Source organism: Candoia aspera, chromosome 1 (genome assembly GCF_035149785.1).
Source record: "Candoia aspera isolate rCanAsp1 chromosome 1, rCanAsp1.hap2, whole genome shotgun sequence".
Lineage (NCBI taxonomy): Eukaryota > Metazoa > Chordata > Lepidosauria > Squamata > Boidae > Candoia > Candoia aspera.
In genome coordinates, this window is record NC_086153.1 from 431701 (window position 1) to 456374 (window position 24674).

The 24674-nt window shown below is 53.4% G+C and overlaps 2 protein-coding genes across 2 annotated transcripts in view; both read left to right on the forward strand.

Moving 5' to 3' along the window:
* Window positions 1-17139, forward strand: part of DPH1 (diphthamide biosynthesis 1) — a 31183-nt gene extending 14044 nt beyond the window's left edge. The window contains exons 5-12 of the mRNA XM_063294828.1: window positions 748-902; window positions 1859-1980; window positions 4487-4555; window positions 11873-12029; window positions 12581-12681; window positions 13044-13122; window positions 13438-13569; window positions 16357-17139. Coding sequence (XP_063150898.1) covers window positions 748-902; window positions 1859-1980; window positions 4487-4555; window positions 11873-12029; window positions 12581-12681; window positions 13044-13122; window positions 13438-13569; window positions 16357-16437 — 896 coding nt within the window. The 3' untranslated portion in view covers window positions 16438-17139. The remainder of the gene's footprint in view (window positions 1-747; window positions 903-1858; window positions 1981-4486; window positions 4556-11872; window positions 12030-12580; window positions 12682-13043; window positions 13123-13437; window positions 13570-16356) is intronic.
* Window positions 17140-18817: 1678 nt separating this feature from the next.
* On the forward strand, window positions 18818-20482 carry OVCA2 (OVCA2 serine hydrolase domain containing). The gene is made up of 2 exons (XM_063292615.1): window positions 18818-19768; window positions 19925-20482. Exon 1 carries the CDS (start codon window positions 18822-18824, stop codon window positions 19683-19685), a length of 864 nt encoding a protein of 287 aa, XP_063148685.1. The 5' UTR covers window positions 18818-18821; the 3' UTR covers window positions 19686-19768; window positions 19925-20482.
* Window positions 20483-24674: the final 4192 nt, after the last annotated feature.

Below are 24674 nucleotides of genomic sequence, written 5' to 3' on the forward strand. Positions count from 1 at the left end.
TTTACAAATTACAACTGAAGGTTGTAATTACAGTTTGTTGGCTGGGTTCTCACAACACGCTAAACCAGAGTTAAGAGAGCATAGTAGATGCCTTCACGTAACAAGTGAAGTCCAAACAGAGCAGAGTACGGCGCTTTGCCCAGGATGCCGAAACCACAAACTACCCTGCCCCGTTTTCACCCAGCCCCGCCCCGTGGTGCCAATTTAACCTCTCTGTGAGCTGCTCTCCTGGGTGGGCCATCTCCGGGCAAGGGCTGACTCGTGCAAAGGGGCACCGTCCACCGTTCCGTGCCAGGAGCAGAGGCATTCTCGGTTGCATTGAAGGAGCGTTTCGCCGCCTCTCAGAAGGAACCCTGGCTGGTGGCTCACTCAGAGGCGGCCTGTTGGTTTGGCAGCCGGTGCTCCTGAGAGATGCTTTCCTTTTGCGATGGGGGGAGGGCAGGACCATCTCTACTCCAGTCAGTTTAAAATACAAGGACCTGCTAATTTTTCCCTTTTTCTTTTTTTTTTGAGCTGCCTCCTCCCGTGTAATAATTAAAATGCATCCAGTTTCCATTTTATTTCCCGCCTTTTTGACTCTGAAGTCACGAAAGTGACTGGGAGGGCAAGATTCGGCAGGGATTCTCACCTGCTCTGCCTGCGGCAGCTCCTCAGGAGCCCCCATGGGCTCGAAAACTTGGGGGGGGCACAGAAGTAGGGACTGGGAGGTCAGCTGGCAAAGCAGCTTTTGCTCCCCCCTCCCTGCAGTTCCCATCGACTCCACGCATGGCCTGAAGATGCTCTATGTTTTTGTGGATATCAAGATCGACACGGCCCACCTCGTCGAGACCATCCGCTTCAACTTCCCGGCCAGGGCCAAGTTGGCTCTGGTCAGCACCATCCAGTTCGTATCTGCGCTGCAGGTGGGTGGAACTGAGCCCTATGCCCTACCAGTTGGGGGGGGGTCATTCGTTTGAGGAGGGATGGCTCTTCCCACTGCCTCTTGCAAGCAGGGAATCTGGAGGCAATGTTGCCCCCCTCCTCACCCAGCTCTCCTTGGGAGGGAGGGAGGGAAGGAGCAGGAGCAGCTCTTTTTACCCCCCCTCCAAAATATCTGGGGAAGCCATGTCTGCGGCATCTCTCCCATAGTCGTGGGTTTGCCTTTGGGCTCCCACTGTTAACGTGGGGAGGTCAGAATCGGGTGGGGAGGAGGAGCATCCTGCTGCCCTCTGCCCCCATTTTCGCTCTCCGGACAGGGGCAGCCTTCCATGGGGGGTGGTTTTTGTTAATGAGTGACACCCTTGGTGCTCTGGAGTGTGTGGGCAGGGAGGAGCCCATGCTGGGTGCATTACCCTGTGCTTTTCTGCAACTCATCAGCATTCACGGCCCCATAATCATGCTTGTGGCCCCCCGGTCAAGGCCAGGGGAATCCTCCACCCGGCCCCCTGGCCCCCTCCCATGTGTACTCTGCAGCTGTTTGGAAAACAACATGGTCTGAATGTAAGGAGATGCCAGCCATATCAGGCCTTCAGCCCAGGCAGCCCAGCCTTCTGGGTCCCACAGTGGCCAATGGAAAGCCTTTGGGAGGTTGGCAAGAGCAGCCACACCCTCCCCCTCAAAGGCCTCCTGGAAGGCCTGCTGCTGCCTAGGATTCAGGAGCAAGCAGACGGCCACCCACAGGAGCCCAATCCTCTGCCAGGAGCCCATCCAGTGCCTCTTTCCCATGACCCCAAGGACTGGCAGCGAATCCCACCATTTAGTTCTGCCCTGGGTGAAAAATGGGGTTCCTGAATCCCTCTCTGTCTCCCCAACCTCCTTTGTCCCCAGCAAAAGGGCCCCTTGGGGCCACTCAAATCCATGCCCTGCTTCCCCTCTGCAGGCTGCCTCCCAGGAACTCCAGCCCGACTACGGCATCTGGACCCCGCAGTGCAAGCCCCTCTCCCCAGGGGAGCTGCTGGGCTGCACATCGCCCCAGCTGGCCCAGGAGACGGATGCCATTGTGTGAGTAGCTCCAGGGTGGGTGCCTTCGCCTGTTAGGCTTGCATCCAAGGAAGCTGCTGCAGAGGGCTGTGGTCTCATCTTTGCAGAAAACAGCCACGGGGCTTGCATTAATAAGAAGAGATGAACATATGTGTGGCATGCTTTTGTTTCAAAAACGTTCCATTTCTCTCAAGCTTTCCCCATGCTTGCATCAATAAGCAAAGGATATTTAAATGTTTTCATTAAACTTAGTAGGTAATGACATTAAAATAGTTTTCCCAAGGCACTTCTAATTTGTGCCTTTTGATCTTCCATGTTTGAATAAAGGATTGTACTGCAAAATTGGGAAACCTGCACAAATGAAAGGGATAATTGTATTCCAGTTTGCATATTAGCATGGGAAGCCTGAATTAAATGCATTATATGTATATTTCATACATTTTACCTCCATTCCAATTTAGGCAGTAGAGTGCTCCCACTGTTTGAGTGTAAAATTTGGCTAGAAAAACCTTGAGAGATTCAGCTGTAAATTATTAATTTGTAAAGCTCAGGCTTCTGGTCCTTGTGAACAAAAGCCAAGAGTGTTTGCTGCAGTCCTTCTGAGCTAAACGGAGCTTTCCATCCTGGGCTAGATGGGCAAAGTGGCTGTGTCCCTGTCTGTCATTCAGCTGTGCTGTTCTCTCAAATGCCGGTGCTTGGAGCACAACCCTGGCTGGTTAGAGTGAGGTTTTTCAGGGAACCAGGAATGGGGTTGTAGGGAAAGGTCAGGAGGTGTTCCCTGCTCTGGGGCCAGGTGGTGCTGCTTAGCCACCAGGATCCCATCAGGGTGTTCAGGAGGGTGGGCAGAGCAGCCAGCTGAGCGATTCTTGGCTACTGAGTGCCCTGAGGTCCTTGCCATTTTCTTTCCTGGGATGGCCTGTGGCAGTTTTCTTGGATGGTGGGGGGGGGCATTACCTGTCCCTCTTCACAGGCAGGCCATCACCTGCAAGGTCATCTCCTGGCAGCCGACACTTCCACTAGCCCATCTCCCCTTGCAGAAGTTCCATGCAGTTCTCTGTCCACAAGGCCTCTCCCCCACAAGCCCCCAGCGACAGGGTGAGGCTTTGAGAACTGCCCAGTCTGCAAGTATGTGATGAAGGTTGTGTCTCCAAGCCAAGCTTGACTCCCGGTGACTCCGTGGGATTTTCTTGGCAATGGTTGAAGTGGTTTGCCATCTGGAATGCTGCGATTTCCCAGTCTGCCTCTACCCTGGAAATCCTGGTGGTGTCGCGTCCAGAAACCGGGGGGACCCCTCTGGGAGGAAGCAAAGGCCGGCTGGGAGCAGCCCCCCAGTAGATGGGGGTTCTGTGCTGCTCCTGCCCCCCACCACCACACGGGGCCTGGCCATCTGCTCTGCCTGAACTATTCGTTTTGCCATCTTGGGGGCAACTTTTTCTAAACAGCCAAATTAGCTTTGATCCTCCAAAATGTCACTCTCCAATTAAAGACAAAATCGAGTCAGGTTTTCTGTCTGAATTCATTTTCCGACCTCTCACTCCATTAGGGCAACCAAATGAGAGAGTTGGCAGTGTAATTGCTGACTTGAAATATGATTACAAACGGAAGCCAAGAGGTGTCCCAAGTAGACATGTCCCCTCCCCAATCCCAGCAACCCCCCCCCCGCCACGGTTGGCTCTGCTGCTTTCCGTGGAGTCGGAGGGAGGCCAGAAGCTTCCCTGCTGCCTCTTGGCCCAACCTCAGAGAGCAGGGGGTCGGGACAGCATGTCTGGGGTGGGGGGCGGCCTCGGTTTTGCTGTGAAAGCTGGACGGTTGGGGTAGAGAGAAACTATGCTTTTTTTCTCCGACCGTTGAAATTAGCCTGTTCGGCAGCAGGATATCTGTAAGCTGCCCTGGAAATAAATGAATAAATAGCTGCTCTGTTTATTTTCTAGGCTTTTTATTAAAACACCATCTTTGCTTGACGCAGCTCCCCCGTTAACAAGACAGCCGCAAGCCCCATACTTCCGTTTACCTGTTTTCTGGTTGAGTTTGCGTATGCCTTCCTGTCCCCCAGAAGGTGTCCAAGCAAATAGAGAACTATAAAAGCAAATGGGTCGAAAGCCTTACCAGATCCTAATATAAAACAAGAATTTCATGCCCTATGTATTAAGCAGTAGTTTAGCACTGTCTTACCTAGCTGGATGGCAGCATCTGGCCAACCTGGGTGGACTTGGAAAAGCTAAGCAGGGTCAGGTCCAGGTGGCCCTTGCGGGGAGACCCGGGCTGCAGCCAGAGCGGAAAGTTGGAGGAGCCTCCCTGAAGTCTCGGGAAGGGACTTGGCTGGCCGGAGACTCAGCTTGCTCGCTTGAGCACCACAGAGCCTCAATTTGGGAGAAAATGTTTCGCTCCCAGGGAGTGCGTAACCCAAGAGCCTCTGGGAGATGGTGGGTGCAAGCAGGTCATACCCCCCACCTTGTGAGGCTTCCTGGCCCCTGCAGTGGCTCATTCCCGTTCCCGCATCCACGCTGACCTTCCCTTTCTGTTGCAGCTACCTCGGGGACGGGCGTTTCCACCTGGAGTCCATCATGATCGCCAACCCTGAAATTCCTGCCTACAGGTATCCCAGGGCTGGGGGACGCTTCTGGGGAGGAAGGGGCTGGGTATCCCAAGGGCTTCCCCTCTGAAGCTGCCAGCTTGGGGGCTGGACTGACGCCACACTCCCCCACACGCCATGGGTGGAAAGCACCCCAGGGCCAGGGGGCGCTGCAGCTAGAGGGAGTGTGAAGCGGCTGCGGGGGGGCAGGTTAACACAGGGTTCTTCTGTGGAATGGAAACCGAAGCTGATGATGAGCCCAGGCTCTGTCTGACCCAGCCGTGCCTCTCCCCGAGCAGATGGCTGCTTCCCCAGGAGCCCAGCGCCCTTCTTGCTCCTGCTTGTTCCTTGACGCTGACGGATACACTGCCTTGGACTCTGGAGGATCCTCTTAGGACCACCTAAGCCTGGCAGAGAATTCGATGAATGAATGGCCCTCCTTCCTGAATCTCTTGCCGGTGAAATTTCTACGGCTGTAGCCATAGGAGAGGAGAGCCCCTCCCCCTACATAGGCGCAGTCTGCCAATGCACACTTGCCAGGCCCCCTGACACTGCCCAGGTGCAGTCCCATCTTTGCCCCTGGCAGCCCTCCTCTCAAAAGGAAAGCGCGGCCCTTCAACCAAATTGGAGCAAAATGGGCAGGGTGACTTCTTGAAGGCGCATTTGGGGTGTTCGTGGGTGTCGATGGAAGGGTGGCGGCAGCGACTGCAGGAGGCAGACCAGCTTGCCTTCAGTCTGAGCCTGGCTTTGGGCGGGACAGTCCCCAGTGCCCAGGGGGTTCTGCTGCAGCCACGCCTGGGGTGCTTTATCCCCCACCTCTGCAAAGTTCTGCCCCGGCCCCTTTGCCTCTTGGAACCCCTGGCAGCCCAGAAAGTTCCTTTGGCTGAGAAAGCAGCCTTGGGGGATAAGAAGGGGAAATGGCAGGTTCCTGCAGGCGGAGGGGCCCTTGAGGCATGGGGTCCGGCCCCTGCTCGACACAGGAGCGGAAATCAGGGCGTCCCTGCCGAGGCCTGTCCAGGCTTGGCTTCGGCACAGCTGGCCACCGGGAGCCCTCTGCCTCTCTCACGTGGGCTCCACCCTCAAACGGGCGCTTTTGGGGTGGGAATCCGCTTCCCATTCCAGAGCAAGTGGCTCGCTGCTTTCTCTTCCCAAGGCTGAACATCCCTGGTTAGGGTTAGGGTTCATTTTCTGTTGCCATCCACCGCTATCCCAAGATCCTTCCTACAAACAGCGGCCCCCCGCCCCCCGCATCTCTGCGTTTGATTTCTGTTTCCTGCCTGAAGAGCATTGTGTTGTCTGCTAAACTTCATCTTACTTTTTTTAGCCCAAGGTCACTGGGAATTTTATTTCCGACTTTGTCATATTAACTGTTCCTCCTGATTTTGAGTCATTATGTCTCAAAATAAGAACGACCCTGCTGGTCTGGCCGAGGCCCCGCTTCCTGACAGGGGGCAGCCCGAGATGGAGACATGCCCCTCTCACAGCTGCTCCCTGCAGCTGGCATTGGGGGGGCCAGCCTGCCGCCCCAGTCCAGGGGTAGCAGGGACCCTTCAAAACGAAGAGCTGTCCCTGGTCTTCAAGAATTTATCCAGCCCCCTTTAAAGCCATGAATTCCACAGGTTATTGACTTGTTTGTACACAAATGTGTATCTTACCTACCTCAGAGATTCAAGGTGGTTTTCAAATCCACAAAAGCAAAGAATAGAAATATTTCATTATAGAGTTCAGAGAAGGTTGACATAATAACACCCTGTCCATAAGGCAGCTCTCTACCACCATCAGTGCTCTGGACTAGTCAGGGTGTGGGTGTCAGGCAGCTCTTAAAGGGTTCAGGAGGCTGCCTTCAGGAAGAACTGGCGGTGCCCCTCCTGCCCTCAGGATCTCTCCCCTGAAAAAGCACACCGGGTGGACCAGGTCTGGCTGCGAGAAACGGTCCTGCAGGTACCCTGGAGCCAAGCCACATGGGGGCCCTGCAGTTTGGACCAACTGTAGCTTCTGAGTCCTCTTCAAGGTCAGCCCATGGGCAGTGCATCGTGGGGGTCTTGCCTACCAGGGAAAGAGGGCCTGCATCACGGCCCCAGAAGGCCCAAAGCTGGACAAAGGCCACCCTGGCCGCACTCTCTTGCTCCGGCAGGAGCCCAGGAGGACTTCCAAGTTGCAGGCCTGTTCCTGAGGGGCAGTAATAATTCCGGAGCCAGCGGTGAAATCAGTATCGATCACTTCACTAACAAACAGCAGCTCTCTCTCGTAGCTTCTTTGGGCCCTTCTGGGTCCTCACATTCTCCAGACCAAGATCCCTGATCCTGCCTAAGGTGGTGTTTCAGTTAGAAAAGAAGTGTTTAGTCTCAAAAGGAAGCAGATGGGAGGGGAGATGATGGAGGTGCACAAATGGGTGCGTGGTGTGGACAAGGTGGACAGAGAGAAGCTGTACTCCCCTCCCCAAAGTACTAGAACCAGAGGTCACCTGATGAAATGGAATCAGGATCCACAAAAGGAAATATTTTCTGCACAACACATAATTCGCCTTTGGAATTCACGACCACAAGACGTGGTGCTGGCTGCCAGGTTGGGTGGCTTCCAAAAGGGTTGGACCAATTCATGGAAGTCCTGGGGACCAAAGGCTCTTTCCTTGATGGCGGTGGGACTGCCTCTGAAGGCCCTCTGCTGGGAGACTCATGGGCTTCCTTGTGCGGTTGGTGGGTCCCTGGGAGAAGAGACCGCTGGACGAGATAGGCTGGGGCCCCTTCCAGCAGGGCACAGCTTCTCTTACCGTTTGCCTGGTCTGCATTTCCTTCCAATCAGCTTCACTAAGTGACCTGTGTGTTTGTGGGGGGGAGAGCTGCCAGTCGACTCTCTCCATGCAGTGTGCGGTTCTGTTCTTCCTTAGGGAAGGTGTTCCAGCATCCTGATAATCTTGGTTCTTCTCTCCTATACTGTTCTCTGCTCTGCGATGCTTTTCAAACATGATGACCAGAACTGTGCATGGTGCTTCTTTCCCAATAATTCCTAGCAAGGAATCCACCTTTTTAACAGCTGGCAGACACTGACTTGACATCTTCACTTAGTTCTCCAAAATCTTTTTCTTTGTTAGTTCCTGACAGCTCAAGCATCTATGTAAAATTAGGGCTATCGGCATCACTTACTTAAATTGAGCCACGTTTGCTGTTTGGATTGACAACCCAGTTTAAAAGGATCCTTCCGAAGCTCGCCACAACCCCTTTTCATTTTTGCCATTTGGAAGAGTTTGGTATCATCCGGGCTCCCTGGGGACCCCTAAAATCACCGAGCTTGCTCATCAGAATGCCATTATGTCATACGCTGGTCTGAAATCAAGGCATGCACCTGCAGCATTCCCACAATGTGGCGGAGAAGTTGACTGATCAATACATGATTCAAGGTTAGTTAGGCAAGACTTGGGAGCTGCATTCTTTTTAAGATGCTGACTGATGATTGCTCTTTATGGTTTGGCCAGGCAATTAGCTGCTTCCTTTGGTATCCCGGGATGCAGGTCCTGAGGATCAAAACTCATTCAGTGTGAATACGTTTTCCCTGACCGTGTTTCTGTCAGGCTTCAATCTTGCCTGCCCCTTCATCCTGCTCTTCTTTTTTTCCTGTTTATTGAGCAGCTAATATCCTGATTCCATAAGAAGGGAGAAGTGACCTGGAACGATGTTTTTGGAAGGGGTTCTACCAGGCCATTATCTTACCAGGTTCTTCCCACTGTGAGGGCCACTCTTTGTAATTTAGCTGACGTAGCAGGAGTGGAAGAATCATCCTCATCTTGGTGACATCACTTTTGGTGGGGGCATATTTATTTATTCCTATTTGGGGCTCACAGTTTCCCAAATCAGCTGTCACGAGAAAAATGGCAGGAGAGTCCATCTGCTCAGGAAGTTACGTGTCGTGTCTGTGTATGAATCCCATGCCAGTCGGAGAGGATGTGCAGTGGACCATCCATGGGGATAAAATGGGAGTCTTCATGGCGCGCCGGCCTTCCCTTTGGGCTAATTGTCAGAGTCAGGAAATGCCACTCCAAAGGTCCCCAGGGCTGCGAGAGCAGCGTCTCAGCTGCCCTGAAATTTCAACATTATTGTCCTGACAAGCAGGAACCACGCCGAGATGAGGAATAGGTCTCTAGTGTTTTATTTCTGCTACAGTAGACAGACAATCCTACCAATCTGAAGAAGCGTGAGAAAACCCATACAGATAAACCCCAAAAGTCAAGGCGGGTCTGTTCTGTGTCTCTTTGAATGACAGCTCAAATTCTCTCTACTACGCATGCGTTTTCCTCCCTGGATAGGGGCCCCCTCCTGCTCACCATCAGTGCTCATGACAATTATTTTGGCAAAGACCCAGAAAACCCACTAAAGCGCCTCCCCCGGCTGCTAGTGATGGGGCTGCTGAAAGCCAGCGCAACACCTGCCACCTGGGAGAGGCTGGGCCCCGTGCTGGAATCTGAGTTTCTGAGCAGGCCATTTGTTACTGACAGGTGGAGGCGGCAGATTTATGGGCTCGGAAGGCTGGCCGGCCCAGCCTTATTGTGATTAAAATTCCCTTCATGGAGCTGGGCAACACATCATCTGTTCCTTGGGCAGCAGGCAGAGGAAGGAAGTGGGCAACTGTGCATGGCAGGGAGGAGAGCGGTTCACATTCCTTCCTTGCCTTGCAAAGCCTCCATCTGTGGCTCCCCGTGTGGTCCAGTAAATTCCCTGAATTGGCACAGTTGAGGGAGCACAAGGCATGGGGATCCCTGCTGGCACATGGCTGGGCCCAGCAGCAGCACTGCCGGGCAGAGGGAGGCCCACTTGGAGATGTGGCTCTGGACCAGACCCAGGTCCTTCTGCCATGAGAGCACCCCCCTGATCCAAACTGGGGGGGCTGACCCAGAGATCACAGTGAGTGTGTGTGCATGTCTTGGGTCCCCCAGAAAATGGTGGGCGGCAGCTTCACACCTCAAGGGCACCTGCAGCCCCCACCCCCTGCCTGCTGCCTCCAGAGACCTTTCTGGCCAGAACTATCACAGATCAGTGGCGGGGGGTGGGGACGGGGGGACAAGAAATACAGCACTCAAACAGCCGTAGCACAGTAAGTCCTAAAAGATGCTTAACATTAAAACATTAACCCTTTTTTGGAGTCCTGGGTCCAATTCTGGACCCCGCAGCTCAGAAAGGACCATGATAAATTGGAGCAGTCACAGGAGGGTTGTCAAGACAGCGAGTGCCCTGTGACGGTGAAAGGATTCAACTGTTCCACCTGCAGAAAAGGCGACTGAGGGGAGTTGGGAAAATAGTCTTCAAACACCTGAGGAGTTACTGCACAGGAGAGGGAGTGGGCCTGTTCTCTTGGGCCCCAGAGGGTGGGAGCAGAATCCGGGGGCTGAAACCAAAGGCAGGCGGCTCAGGCGGGACACCAGGAAGAACCTCCTGACTCTAGGAGTTGCCGGCCTGTGGAACGGGCTGCCTCGTGAAGGGGGAGTTCTCCTTCACTGGAGGACTTCAGACAGAGGCTGGAGGGTCATCCGTCAGAGATGCTCTGATGCAGCGTGTCTCAACCTCGGCAACTTGAAGGTGGGTGGACTTCAACTCCCAGAATTCCGCAGCCAACAAGACTGGCCAGAGAATTCTGGGAGTTGAAGTCCATCATCTTCAAGTTGCCGAGGTTGAGAACCACTGCTCTAGTGGATCCTGCAGTGGAGCAGGGAGGTGGAGTAGATGACCTCTGAGGTACTTGCAGCTTGATGATCCTAAAGGGAAGTATGCTTGGTGGGACTACGGAGTGAAAGAAGTTGTGGAGGAGAAAAAATCTATATAAGAGAATGTGGTGCAATAAGGAGAACGTAAGAAAGATGCATAATGTCTACAGAAAGAAAAAGATTTTTCTTTTCTTTCAATCTTTTCAATCCTATTTTCCACATGGACCCTGAAAGTCAGCGTGTTGGGCTTTCTAGGCCAGTGTTTCTCGACCTCGGCAACTTGAAGACGGGTGGACTTCAACTCCCAGAATTCTGTGCTGGCTGGAGAATTCTGGGAGTTGAAGTCCACCCATCTTCAAGTTGCTGAGGTTGAGAAAAGCTGCTCTAGTGGGTCATGCCCTGACCCCCTCTCATCAGGTCCCACACTTCTCTTATCCCAAGGACAACTGGAAAACCACCCCCATTAAATCCCAGGGAGAGCAGTGCTCTGGTTCGAGTGTACCGAGGGCTGGGTAGGAGCAGGTGATGGGGGCACTTTTTGTGCTGGAGGGACATTCCTAGCCAGGGGCACTAGATGGGTCGGGCTTTTTCAGCCGCCTCCTTAGTGACTTGGATGAAGAAGTCGAGGAAATACTTATCAGGTTTGCGGCTGGTGCGAAATGGAGGAAGCGAATTTACTACTCTGAAATGGTTAATTGCAAGCTGAATGTGGGTTGCCATGTAATGTGGCTGCAAAAAAGACAGATGCGGTCTTCAACTGCACCAGCGCAAGAATAGTTTCTTCCCAGCAGAGGTTGACTGATGCTTCAGTTTGGGTTCTTGCGCTGAGAACCAGAATGGCCCCGTCCAGCTCTCTGGTTCTGAGTTCCGGCAGATATTGCTTCCACTGTATTCCGCATTGTCTCAGCCCTTGGCAGGACGTGGCTGGCCCCGGCTCTGAAGCTAAGCAGGGTCTGGCCTCGTTGGTCCTTGGATGGGAGGCCTCTGGGAAGTCAGTCAGAAAAGCGTCCAGGAAGAAGGCAGTTGCTAGCCATTTCTGCACTGCTTCAGGGAAGACAAGATGGAGGAGTCTTGAAGAACCAGGCGTTGATCTGCCTGTTCTGCCTTGATCAGGCCCGGCATGGCCCCGTGTCCAGCTTGGGCAGTACCCCTGAAGATGGATTCAGGCAGGAACAGGTTCAGGGAAGAGCGGGGAGGATGCTCCAGGAAGCAGAAGCTGCTCTGAGGTGTCATAGGAGGGCCCCCTTCAGGTCCCTGGATGCAGGTCCCGGGGACTGAGGCCATGGTGAGTGCAGGACCAAAATAAAGACTGAAGGTACTAGAAGGCAGGTTCCTAACAACAGCCTCCTTTGACCGTGGAACCAGCTGTCTGGAGCAGCTCCTTGCCTTGGGGGGCTTCAAGCCAGGGTTAGCTGGCCAGCAGCAGCCAATGCCTTAACTTGGATTCCTGCCCCAAGTGGAGGGTTAAGGGTGATCCTGCCACTCGGCTCCCCTCATCCCAGGAACTGACTCTGAAGCCACAGGGGCCAGGTCTGGTGGAAGCCAGCCCATTTGTTGAGTTGGCTGAACATCGGGCAACTTGAGCAGGGGCTGTGGGCTCAGCGGGGCCTGGCACTGCCCACTCAAGGACCCTCCCCTGTCCTCTGCAGGTACGATCCATACAGCAAAGTGTTCTCCCAGGAGCAGTATGCCCACAAGCGCATGCAAGAGTCGCGGAAGGCAGCCATTCACAGAGCGGCCCATGCCCGCAAGTGGGGCCTCATCCTGGGCACCTTGGGGAGGCAGGGGTCTCCAGCCATCCTGCAGGTGAGTGTTCCTGGCCATTCCTTTCAACCAAGGAGCTGGTGGTCGAGGGATGTCTGCATCCAGGCAGAAGCAATGCCCTCAGCTCAGATGGTGCCTGTGCCAGATACTCTCATTTCTCAGCCTGCTAATGAGGACCTGGAGTTGGGGAGAAGAGCCCTTTTTGCATTCTTCCCTTGTGCAGAAGGGAGGACTGGGTGGGAAGGCTCCCCGATTCTGCCCTCCTGTCCCAAAAGGAACGAGATGCTGTGGATGCTGTTTGGGCTCCAAGGAGACCCTTGGTCAAAGGCGGGCTCCAGCCAGGACGTGCTGCTCCGGGTGCGCTGGGCAGGTCCCATCAAACCACTTCCCAACTGGAGAAGGAAAGTTTCCCAACCCCTCCTGTCCTCCCCATTTCATTTAGGGAATGTTCATGGGAATCCCTCCTCTTGCTGAGAAAATGCTCGCCAAGCAGCCACTGCCAAAGTGAGACACGCTGCCAAGCTCATTGTAGAAGGAGGCAGCAATGGCAGTTCCTCCTTTTCGGCCCCCTAATCCCCCCCCCTTGTTTGCAGCACCTCGAGTCGAGCCTCCAGGCTGCGGGGCATCCCTATGTCCGGCTCCTCCTCTCAGAGATCTTCCCCAGCAAACTGCAGCTGTTCCCGGATGTTGAGGTGTGAGTACTGGAGGACCCTTCCCTAGCATGCTGGTCTGCTGGACCCTCCCCTGATCTGTTGCCTTCCCTGGCAGGGAAACCCAGGTTTTTTTGGGGGGGGTCTTTATTTTCTTAAATACAGTGAGATTGCTTCAGTTTTGTATGGATTTCCATGATGCCACCCAGTTCCAGCAGGGGCCGGGATGTCAGCAGGTGCAAACAGTGCCACGCTCGGCCCTTTGCTCTGGGAAAGCCAGGGAGAGGAGGGGCTGAAGGTCCTTCCTCCTGGGCCCCTTTTGCCCTGGGGGGTGGGAACTGGGCCAAATCGGTTCTGCAGATGAAACAGCTGCAGATCCTCTCTGCCATTTTCTTTCTCCACACAGGTGGGTGCAGGTGGCATGTCCCCGCCTCTCCATCGACTGGGGGGAGGCCTTTGAAAAGCCCCTGCTGTCGCCCTATGAGGTAAAGGAGGGCATGGCAGTTTGGAAAAGGGAAGGGCCTGGGGGGAATTGGAAATGGCTGAAGGTGGCCAGGAACCCCTCCCACCAGGTCTGGGGGCAAATTCTGAGGCTGGTCCTGGCCTGGGTCCTTGGTGACAGGCCCAGGGTAGCTGTAATCCACAGTGGTATCTCTCACAGCGCTTACACCCCCCGGCCCAAGATCCTTCAGCGAATGGGGAGGCTGTGGGGCCTTGAGCCTGGCAGGGAGCCTCTTGGTCCCCGGGGGAAAGGCTGATGCCAGGACCCTGATCGCTCCAATCAGTCCTCTCCCACCCAGGCTGCTGTGGCACTGCAGCAGATCAAGTGGCAGGAGAACTACCCCATGGACTTCTACGCCAGTCAGTCTCTGGGGCCATGGACAGTAAACCACCCCAGCCACCGGCCCCAGAAGGTGGGCAGGACCAAAGAGGTAAGCTGCTGGTCTGGCATACGAACTGTTTGGGGAATGGGGTATGGTATGTCCACCCCTGGGCACAAGAACACCTGCAGAGGCACCAAAGAGCCTGCTTAACATGACGTGGGCTAAGCCTAGTTGCAGGAATGCATCAACCATGGCTCCTGTTGCTGGCGCTCTTCCAGACACTGCCAACCTTCTGCTAATGCCCCGTGAGGCCCTGAATGGGGGGAGGCTCTGTCTCTCTGGTGCTGGAGCCCTCCCTGCTTGCACAGTCTGGATGTTGTTGGGGGATGGTAAGGAAGACACTTTCACCCAGTGGGGAGCAGTGTGTGGCAGGGAGAAAATGGGCCTGTGCACCTTGCTTCCCAGAACCACCCCCCTTAGGCAGCCTTGGAGGCTTCCAGGCAGTCAGAACCCCCTCCCCTGCTGCGGTTGCCTCCCCGCCTCTTCATAGACACCCATTCCACCCTTCCCATCTCAGCCCACTGATGGGGCCTCTCTGACTTCCGATGAGGCCAAGGGTGAGCAGGGAGGCAGGGCTGGGATTCAAACCAGGGATCCATGGTTTGTCCACTATATCTGGTACCTCTGCTCTCTCCTGGACGGCCACGTCCCTCTGCCCTTCGAGGCTCTTGCAGTTTGTGCGGCAGAAACCTAGCGTTCAAAGGGACTTCAGAGCTCATCCACTTGAAGCTCCATGCTCAGTGCAGGGTGACCCTCGCCTCTAGCAACGGAGGACTCCCCACTTCTTGTGGCAGCCTGTTCCATCGGCTATCAGCTTATCAGCCAGGAAGTCCCTCCTGACATCTAGCCTGAGCCTCCTTCCCTGTAGTCTGGTCTTGGTCTCTGAGCCGGTAGAGGATAAGTTGTCCTCTGTGTGAGAACGCCCCCCTCCCCGTCTCTTCTGTGGGCTAAACACAGCTGGATCCTTTTGCTCTCCCCTGGAAGGCTTGGTTTCCAGATCCTCCACCATCTTGGTAGCCCTTCTCTCGATCCGCTCCTCTCTCTCGCCGTCCTTTTTGAGCTGGGGTGCCCGGAACTGGACACAGGACCCCAAGTCCTGTGTCCCCCTGGCCAGAGGGGACGGTTACTTCCCATGACCTGGACCCTGCGCTCTCGTTTATGCCCCCCACGATAGCATTGGCCTTCCTAGCCGGTGCATCACGGTGCTGGCCCAGGGTTACCTCGTGGCCAATAAGGGCACCTGTACACTGCTTTGAAGCCGGGTTTCCACCCTCCTCTGTTTCTGCCTTGCGTTTTTTCTGCCTGGATACAGAACTTGACCCTTCAGTTCCATCCTTCTCATTTCAGCCCGCTGGTGGAGCCTCTTGGCCTCTTTGAACCTGTCAGAGGAGGTGAGGTTGCCCTGGCCCAGTTGTTTGTGATGAAGCTGTGCTGGGCCCTTCTAATCGTAGCACCCCACCCCAGGGCTTGAGGTGACCTGGGCTTCCTGGAGGGGCTTCCATCTCTGGCTGCTGGTCCCGGCTCTGTCCTGGCCAGGGAACCCGGCCGGCTGCCCACCTTGACCTTCACTCAAGGTGGCATCGCCCCCTGCCCAAATGGCCAGCCAGAATGGAGGGTTTGAGAGTGCTTGTTGCTTTCCTTTCACTCTTGGAGTTGTTTACATGGGGGAAAATGCAAGGAGACAGGCATCCTGGCACCCGTGCGCAGCGGATCAAATGTCTCCTGCTCTCTCTTGCTCTTCATGGCAATGGGGGGGGCTTTGCTCTTCCACGTCACATTTGATTCCGTAATTTAATGATAATTAATAGCATTTCCCCCTTCCTTGGCCCAATTTTTTTTTTTGGTACATGAAAAAAAAATGAAAAACAACAGTTAATGCAATTATTTTGAAACTGGAGCCGCTGGCTCCTGATTTTTTAAAATACCACTTGAGTACTTTTGCTTGTTGCAAAATATGTTTTAACCTCTTGAAAAGAGTATGAGAACCACAGTCTGGACTAGGCGTTGTGTTTTGTACATGTCTGCATTTATTTCATATGGTATGGGGAGAAAATATTTCAGAAAATAATTGATCGGTTCAGACAGCCACCTCACGAGATGGGTTGGGCTACAGCCACCCTAATTCTCAGCCAGGTCTTCGATGTGCACTGGCTTCTCCAGGGGGAGACTGAGGGCTGACCCCCATGCCCTGCTAACCTCACTACAAAGACACCTCGCTGACTCGTTAGAGCAGCTTTTCTCAACCGTGGCAACTTTCAGATGTACTGGCTGGGGAATTCTGGGAGTTGACATCCACACGTCTTAAAATTGCCAAGGTTGAGAAACACGGCATTAGAGCTATGCGTCTCAACCCCAGCAGCTCTTAAGATGTGTGGACGTCAACTCCCAGAGTTCCTCAGCCAACATGTTAGCTGCGGAGTTCTGGGAGTTGAAGTCCACACATCTTAAAAGTTGCCAAGGTTGAGGAACCCTGCTTTAGAGGACCAATCCTTGTGATGTTGCCTTTAATTCCTGTGGAGCTCCTTGGTTGGACAGCCATGTGGTCTTCCAACCCAAATCCTGATATGCAAATTACCTGCGACACCTCCTTGACACACACTTCCTGCCCCCCAGCCCCCGGCCCTGCCCTCCACAGCCCTTTTGGCTGCCAGAGAGCCCGGGCACTTGGCTCCCACAGTGCATCTGCAGTTGTAACCCTCGGCTGGGCATTGTGTGGACCCTAAATGCATACACGGCTCAGTGCTCGTTTGAAGGACTGGCTTTCTGGTTGGTGTAAGCTTTCGATTAATGTCATGGCATTAATCCATCCTGGTCTTGTGGTTTCCTGCTTTTCAGGTGAAGCTAGCAAAATCCCTGCTCCTAGCTGGAAAAGAGGCCTCGGAGAGCTGCTCCTGCCAAGAGAAGGAGGTGCCATAAACCCCACTGCTGTGATCTCGGAGCCATGATCTTGGGAGGGGCCTGGCCATTCCCAGGACTGGGTCCAGCAATGTATGGAGGAGCAGCAGCAGCAGGGCCTGAACTTTGGGGCACAGGTGATTTAGGGCGATTCCTCAAAAAGGCAGCAGCCCACCACCCCACCCACGCTCTGGTGGGGAAAAGGAGCCTGTTTTCAAACTCCAGCCTTTGACCCAGATAGGGTGGTGCGCTCTGTTGCCAACGCTTTGGGATGCCAGGTTTTGCCTTCAGGCATTCCTGCAACCGTGGATTCTGCTGGAAAACTGAAAGTGCCTTTGCTTGACTGACTGACTGTTGGAGAAAGCTAGGGCTTCGCCAGAGAAGTTTGAACTGAAAATGAATATAGTCCTAATGATAAGCACAGGCCCTTCAAGCAGTGGGGTGAGGAAGTCCTAGCAGCAGCAAGGAGAAAATGGGCAGGTCAGAGAGTCCAGCCATCAGATGGCATCTCTGGGGAGCCATCGGTGAAGGGAGTTCTCGTATCCGTCCCTCCTGACCATGGAGCGTTGATGTCAGAGGGCCGCAACAGATGAAACAGTCCTGCCTTCTGCTCTGGCAGGTGGCTGCTGATACACTTGATGAAGTATGACTTTTAATCATTACTATCAAGTCACAACTCTGGTGGTCCATTGTTAGGGACTTAAATGGCTTCAGAAATGGTAACCTGGAAGTCTCTTGGTTTTCGTCTTCCGGCTTCAGCAGGGAAAGAAACCTGAACAGGTAGGGAGTGGGTGGTATTTGCCAGGAGACCCTTCTGGGGCAAAAATGTGCTTTTTTAAGCAAAAGCCAAGGAAATGGCTGAGGGATGTTGCCCTCCGCTGAGCAGGTGTCTCAGGCGTTTGTTTTTTCCAGGTTGGAAAGAAGCTCTTTTGGAATCCAGGCTGTGTTTAAGACACTACAGACTGGATGAGTGACTGGCCTTAATTCCCTATTTCTGTATCCCATTGCTGTCCCTCTGTGTGTGTAGATGCATGCTGCCTCAGTTCCCCTGATATTGTTAACTAGATTGGGGCGGGAGTTGGTGGGTTGTGGGAAGGCCAAAAAGGGATTCGCTCCTGGGGCTTCAGTTTGATTCCAATGTGCCTAGGTCTAACCCAGCTCCAGTTTGGTGACAGCCAGTTTGGTGTAGTGATTAAGGCATCGGGCTAGAAACAGGGAGACTCAGTTCTGGTCCTGCCTTAAGCACAAAGCCAGCTGGGTAACCTTGGGCCAGTCACTCTCTCACAGCCCTAAGAAGCAGGCAAGGGCAACCGCTTCTGAAAAACCTTGCCAAGAAAACTGCAGGGACTAGTTCAGGCAGTCACTAGGAGTCAACACTGACTCAGAAGGCAGGAGAAGAAAAAACCACAGCAAACCCAACTCCACCCATTAAGTTACTCTGCAGGAACAGCAAAATTTAGCCAATAATCCCCATTAGAGAACTCGGACTCCTTACTTGTGGGTCCTGGCGGCACAGCCCACCCCCACCCCGCATTGACTGCAGTGGCTCAGCTGACGCTGGGAGGGAGGCTGGTGGGGTGAAGCCGGGCCAAGCTGTCCCAGTGCGGGGGCCACAGACCCCTGGCCGATCCCAGAGAAAGTGGGTGCGGAGCCTGCACTCCCCAGACTGGCCCAGTGGGCGTGGCTGCGCTGCCGACCCATGAGTCAGGACCCCCACTGGGTTAAGGGGGCTGTGCAAAGAAGGGCAACCTCTGAGGGGCGGGCGGGACCGTCCCTCCCCTTCAGATCGCGCTGCGGTTTCCCCCGGCCGGTCTCCGGCTACGCGCAAGCCCCGCGGGGGCGGGGGTGTGTGCAAGGCGCTGGGCTGGCCTTCGCACGTGCGCGTCTTCCCCCCGCCGGGTCGTCTGCAAAACCCAGACGAGCAGGAATCAAATGTGCTCAGCAGAGCCGGGGCCGCCCCACGGGGAGCATCGCCCCCCTGGGGTCTTCCTCGCGGGCCGTGGGCGGAAGGCGCGCGCCTCCACGGGAAAAGCGAGAGGGAAGGCGCTCGCGAGCACCACAGGGTCCTTCTATGGGCGCGGCTTCTGGGACGGCTTTCCGAAGAGGCCGACCTCCAGGTCCACCGTGCTCAGGCGCCTCGCGTGTAGGGGGCGGGTGAGGCTGAGGTCCGGAACTTGGGGGCGCCCGGTTGGAGAAGCTTAGTGGGGTTGAGCGGGCGGGGCGCCGGGCGGCTGGTGCATGCGCGTTTACCGCCTTCCTCTGGCGCGGAACGTCCCAGCAGGGAAGAGGCTCAGCATTGGCCGCGGCTCTCCTTGCGCGGTTGCCGGGGAGACGCTCCCGCCCTCCGATTGGCAGGGCCGCCGGTGGAAGGGTGTCCCCCCGCTTCCGCCGAGGACCGGAAGGGGATGGCGGCGCCTCGCCGAGGGGAGCTACGAGTGCTCTGTCTCCACGGCTACGGGCAGAACGCGGAGCTCTTCCGCGCCCGGACCGGCGCGCTGCGGAAGGCCGTGCGCGGGCGCGCGGAGCTACTCTACCTGGACGCGCCGCACCGCGCGGGCCCGGAGGAGGGCGGGGACGGGGGTGCCGGGCCGCGCGGGTGGTGGCTTGGGGCGGCGCCGGAGCCGGAGCCGGCGCTGCGGACCGTGGCGCAGGCGCTGGCGGAGCGCGGCCCGGTGGACGGCCTGCTGGGCTTCAGCCAGGGCGCGGCGCTGGCCGGGATGCTCTGCGCGCTGAGGCAGCGCGGGGACGCGCGCTTCCCCTTCCGCTTCGCCGTGCTGGTCGCCGGCTTCCGCGGGCCCGAGGTGGGCGCGGGGCCCCTGCTGCTGCCCAGCCTGCACGTCTTCGGGGAGGCGGACCGCGTCGTCCCGGCGGCGGAGAGCCGCGCGCTAGCCGCGCGCTTCGCCGAGCCCGCCCTGCTGGCCCACGCGGGCGGCCACTTCGTCCCGGCCGGTGCCGCGCAGAGGGCCGCCTACTTGGGCTTCCTGCGCCGCTTCGAGCGGCCGGCGGAGGTCGAGCTAGGCCCTCCCCGCGCGCCGCCGGCTCCCCCTCGCGGGTCGGCCTCGACCTCGGGGACTTCCCTGCAGGGCTCGGGCGAGCGCTCGGCAGAAGCAGCGGACTGGCCCCGCGCCGGCCTGGCCCCGGTTCAGGCGGCAGCCGCAGGAGGAGGGAGCCCGCTTCCCCGTGAGGAAGGGCAAGGAAGCCCGCCGTGGGAGCCCCGTGCTGCAGGCCTGCAGGATACCCACCCGGGCTCCTCCCAAAGCGGCCTTTAGCTGTGGCACTGGCTCCGGGAGTGAGAACCTCGCCATGCGTCCCACCATCTCTGCTGTCCTCCTGCTGGGTGCTGTGTGCCAAGGTCAGCTTTGAGATGCCCTCCTATTTTATTTCACTTTTGGAAGCTGTGGTATTTCAGGCTGGCTTTTCCCAAATACCCAGCCTTGGCTGATCCAATGGTGAGATTTGCCAGCCACCCAGTTGCAAACCTGCTTTCCTTCTCTGTTCCTATTTCAAGGGCAGCATCAGGGACTGAACTGAAGGACGACTGGAAACAACGCTTCTGTCCTGGGATAATGGGCCTTGTCCACTTGTCCATATGTTTGGAGTGAGAATTCCTTCAAAAATGCTGGCGGGAATGGGCAGGTCCACCTCCCGCCCTGGACTAACCTTGCCCACCTCAAACACTGCAAGATGGACGTCTCCTTCCCAGACAAGAGGATCCCTGGCTCTCCCACTGCCTCCAGCAGGATCCTGCTGCATGAAGCACAGCCCTGAAGGAGGTGTCAGGACCTTCCCTTGGGCCTCCCTTCTCAGTTTGTTTAAAGATCCCAGCCCGAGAGATGAAGAGGAACAGCAGAAACCCTGGGGTGGGGTGGGGGGTTCCTGAAAAGTGTGGATGCTCCTGAAAAGCTAGAATAAGTCAAAGTAACCCTGAATTAAGAAGAGGCTTCTGATTCCAGGAACTGTTGTTGCATAGATGCAGGTCAACAAGTTCAGTTAAAACCTCCCATCAGGATTTTAAGCTTTGTTTTAATAGAAGACGGGTAGTTAAATTAAGACTTTGTACCTGTGATTATTGACTGGTTCATTGTTCCATTTGGCGTGGTTCTCTCTCTCTGCGACTTGGGATGGCCTTACATCTCAGTACCTCCAATGGGAGTGTGGTGGTATTGTTGAGGTTTTCCTACTAACAGATTAAGACTGCTATTGTATCAAAGCATTTTGGCCAGGTGAAGGGGTTGTATTAGATTGTCTCCTCTCACGTGCTTCATGCAAATAGCCTGGGGGGAGGGGAGGAATCCTGCCCGGACTTGTTCTTACTTCCTCTTTTTCTCTCTGCTGGAAATGTAGCTCAGCAAGGCTTGCTCCAAAGGGAGCTACGTACTTTAAATGTTTTGCTTTTGTTTTTGCTTTCTGTAAATAAATTATTTTTATAGAAATGCTTGGTGTGTGACTTTGTTGACCTCTCCTGGGCTAAAGGCTTTCCCAGCATCTGCAACAGGTTATGGGCCCAGTAAACAACGCAGTAAAACCCAGAGAGAAAAGAGAGGTCAGCTCCACACCTCATGCACAGTTTAAAGGCAGGTAGCAAAGACCTGTGAAGATTTTCTTTGGAGCCACCTGGAGATTTTCCAGCAACTGCCGGTCTGCAGGACTTAGAAGCTAGCTGAGGTGACTTGCAAAAGAAGGAAGAAGCCATGGCTACCTCCCAGCCCTCAGCGATGCCTCTGGAGCGCCTATCAGAGACCAACTATTTGAATTGGGCCCTGAAGATGGAAATGTATCTTCGCAGAGAGGATCTTTGGCTGCAAATTGGTGAGCAAACCCCCCAAAATCCCAGTGCTGAATGGCTGAGACAGGATGAGCGGGCTAGAGCCACCATTATCCTGGGAGTTGAGGACAATCAGCTAGTCCACGTGCGAGGCATGCAGTCTGCAAAGCAACTTTGGGACGCTTTGAGAGACTTATATGTAAAGGCAACAGCAGGGAGTAAAGTTACTCTGACGAAAAAGCTGTACAGAGCCTACCTTGCAGAAGGAGATAGCTTTCCTGAGCACCTGCATTTTATTCAGCAGCTGTTTGTTGAGTTGCAGGAGAGAGGAATGGAATTTACACCTCTCACAAAATCCTATATCCTCCTGTCCTCACTAAATGCAACATGGGACACGCTGATTTGTACCCTGGAGGCTATGCCTGAAGTAGACCTCACCCCATCGTATGTTACACAGCGCTTACTCGCTGAATGGCAGAAGAGAGAGGAAAGATCCCCCCCCATCTCTTCTGGAAAGCTGCAAGACCAGAAAATGAGGGAAAAGAAGGGAAAGGAACCTGAGGCCACAGCACTAGCCAGCCAGCGATGCTTCACTTGTGGTTCAGCTGGACATTTGCAAAGAGACTGTGCCATGAGACCCAAGGGTAGAAAGACAGAGCAGAAGAACACAAGGGCAACACAGAAGAAGGCTCTTCAGACAACCCAAATTGCACAGGTTGCTGAGAAGGGTAATTCTGATGTATGGGTGTTAGATTCTGGGGCCAGTTGTCATTTATGTAATTGTAAAAGCTCTTTTGTGTCACTGTCTAAAACTGAAAGACAAAGTGTATCTTTGGCTGATGGGTCTGTGACCAAAATTATGGGACAAGGTGACTTGTATTTATCCTGCTTAGGAGAAACTGTAAAAGGTGTGTTGTATGTGCCAAATTTACAATCAAACCTTTTATCTGTGGCACAATTGGCTGCAACAGGGTATATCATAACATTTAAGAAAAATGGTTGTGAGATACGTAAAAATGGGAAATTGTGTGCTACTGGTATGTTAAAAGACTCCTTGTACATTGTGCAAAATGCAAGGAAGCCAAGCTGCAAGGCTGCAGTTGGCAACACACCATATCATGACCAATGTGTACACCTGATGCACAGGAGATTTGGTCATGCTAATTTCAAGTATATAGCACAAATGCCACAGCTGTGTGCTGACCTAAAGATAAAACCCTGTAATAAGTACTTAGACTGTGTAGTTTGCAAAGAATGCAAAACACTGAAAGCTCCTGTGAGTAAGCACAGTGACAGAGTTACAACTAGACCTTTGGAAATTGTACACTCTGACATTATTGGTCCTTTTGCTCCAAGTCTTGGACAAGCAAGGTATGCAATGACCATCATGGATGATTTCTCAAGATACACATTTATCTACATCTTAAAACATAAAGATGAGGCATTTGAGAAATTTAAAAGTTTTGTGACATGGGCAAATGGAAAATTCCCTAGGCCTGTATCTGCACTCCAATGTGATAGAGGAGGAGAATACCTTTCTCACAAATTCAGAAGGTTCCTAGTGGAAAAAGGGATAGAACAAATTCTTTCTAACCCGTACACCCCTCAGCAAAATGGTGTTGCTGAAAGAAAGGGCAGAACCTTGCAAAATGCGATGGAATGCATGTTAAAAGATTCACGATTATGTTTTAAGTACTGGGGAGAAGCTTTATCGACTGCCACTTATGTTCAGAACAGGTTGTATAACTCTATGATTCAGGACACTCCATTCCATTTGTTTTATGGTGTGAAACCAAAGGTAAGCCATCTTAGAGTGTTTGGTAGCACTGCATGGGTTCACATTCCAAAACAGCAGAGAAGGAAAGGAGGCCCCACAACAAAGAAAGCCATCTTTGTTGGCTATGAACAAAGCCAGAGGAGCTACAGGTTCATAATGGGAGAGAAATTAATAATTAGCAAAAGCGCTTCTTTTGCTGAACAAAACTGGGGGAGATTAAATTCTAGCTCTCCAGTTGAACTGACCACCACAAGAGAACAGCAAGGACTTGCTGATGGTGATCTTTTGCCTGATGAGGACATTAAATCAGAAAAGCAAATTGAAGATCTGTCTGATGAGATAGATGCTTCTCAGGAAAGTGATAGGAGTCAAAATTTAAGCCCTGTATTACCTCGCAGATCTCAGAGGAGTAATAAAGGCGTTCCTCCATCACGTTTTCAGGCTGAAACAGTAAAGGCTTTTCACATATTCACAGAACCTGAGTCTTTAGAACAAGTGAATGCTTTACCACCTGAGATTGCACAAAATTGGCATTCTGCCATGCAACAGGAATTAGCATCCTTGAAAGAAAATAAAACATGGAAACTGGTAAATCTACCTCCCAATGAACGCTGTCTGGGTTGTAGGTGGGTTTTCAAACTGAAAAGGGATGCTGATGGCAAAATCCAAAAATATAAAGCAAGGTTGGTTGCAAAAGGGTTCACTCAAAGGAAAGATTTAGACTTTGACAAGACTTTTGCACCAGTTACTAAAGGTGAATCAATTAGATTACTGTTAAAAGTTGCTGCACTCAAGGGAATGTCAGTTAACCACTATGACATTCAAACTGCATTTCTCTATGGTGATTTAGACCACAAATTATACATGCAGCAACCCCCTGGCTATGAAAAAGGGGAGAATCTAGTCTGTGAACTGCAGAAGTCAATCTATGGGTTAAAACAAGCTGCTAGATCCTGGAACCAAAAAGTAGATGAAAAACTGCAGAATTTTGGTTTTGAAAAAGGAAAAGCAGATCCCTGTGTATATATGAAGGACAAACAAGGCTGTATGTATCTGTGCATTTATGTTGATGATTTGCTGCTGTTCTCATCAACAGAAAAACAAAGGCTTGATTTTGAAGCCTGCATGAAAAGCCATTTCATATTAAGAAGCCTTGGAATTATAACAACCTAGGTTTGGAAAAACACAGGAAGAAGAATGGTAGCTTTCTGTTGAACCAAAGGGGAGATAATGGTAAAGTAATGTGAATGGAAAGACATATAAAGGTGTCAGAGAAGATTGGTTATGCAACTTAATCTATAGTGTAAAAAGGGGAGTGTTGAGGTTTTCCTACTAACAGATTAAGACTGCTATTGTATCAAAGCATTTTGGCCAGGTGAAGGGGTTGTATTAGATTGTCTCCTCTCACGTGCTTCATGCAAATAGCCTGGGGGGAGGGGAGGAATCCTGCCCGGACTTGTTCTTACTTCCTCTTTTTCTCTCTGCTGGAAATGTAGCTCAGCAAGGCTTGCTCCAAAGGGAGCTACGTACTTTAAATGTTTTGCTTTTGTTTTTGCTTTCTGTAAATAAATTATTTTTATAGAAATGCTTGGTGTGTGACTTTGTTGACCTCTCCTGGGCTAAAGGCTTTCCCAGCATCTGCAACAGGTATGGCATTCTCCCATAAACCTTACAAACAAAGGCCATACCATAGCATTTTCTAAGATGCTGCCTGTA

Coding starts and splice junctions, on each gene's coding strand:
- OVCA2 (XM_063292615.1), top strand. CDS start 18,822: ATGGCGGCGCCTCGCCGAGGGGAGCTACGAGTGCTCTGTCTCCACGGC.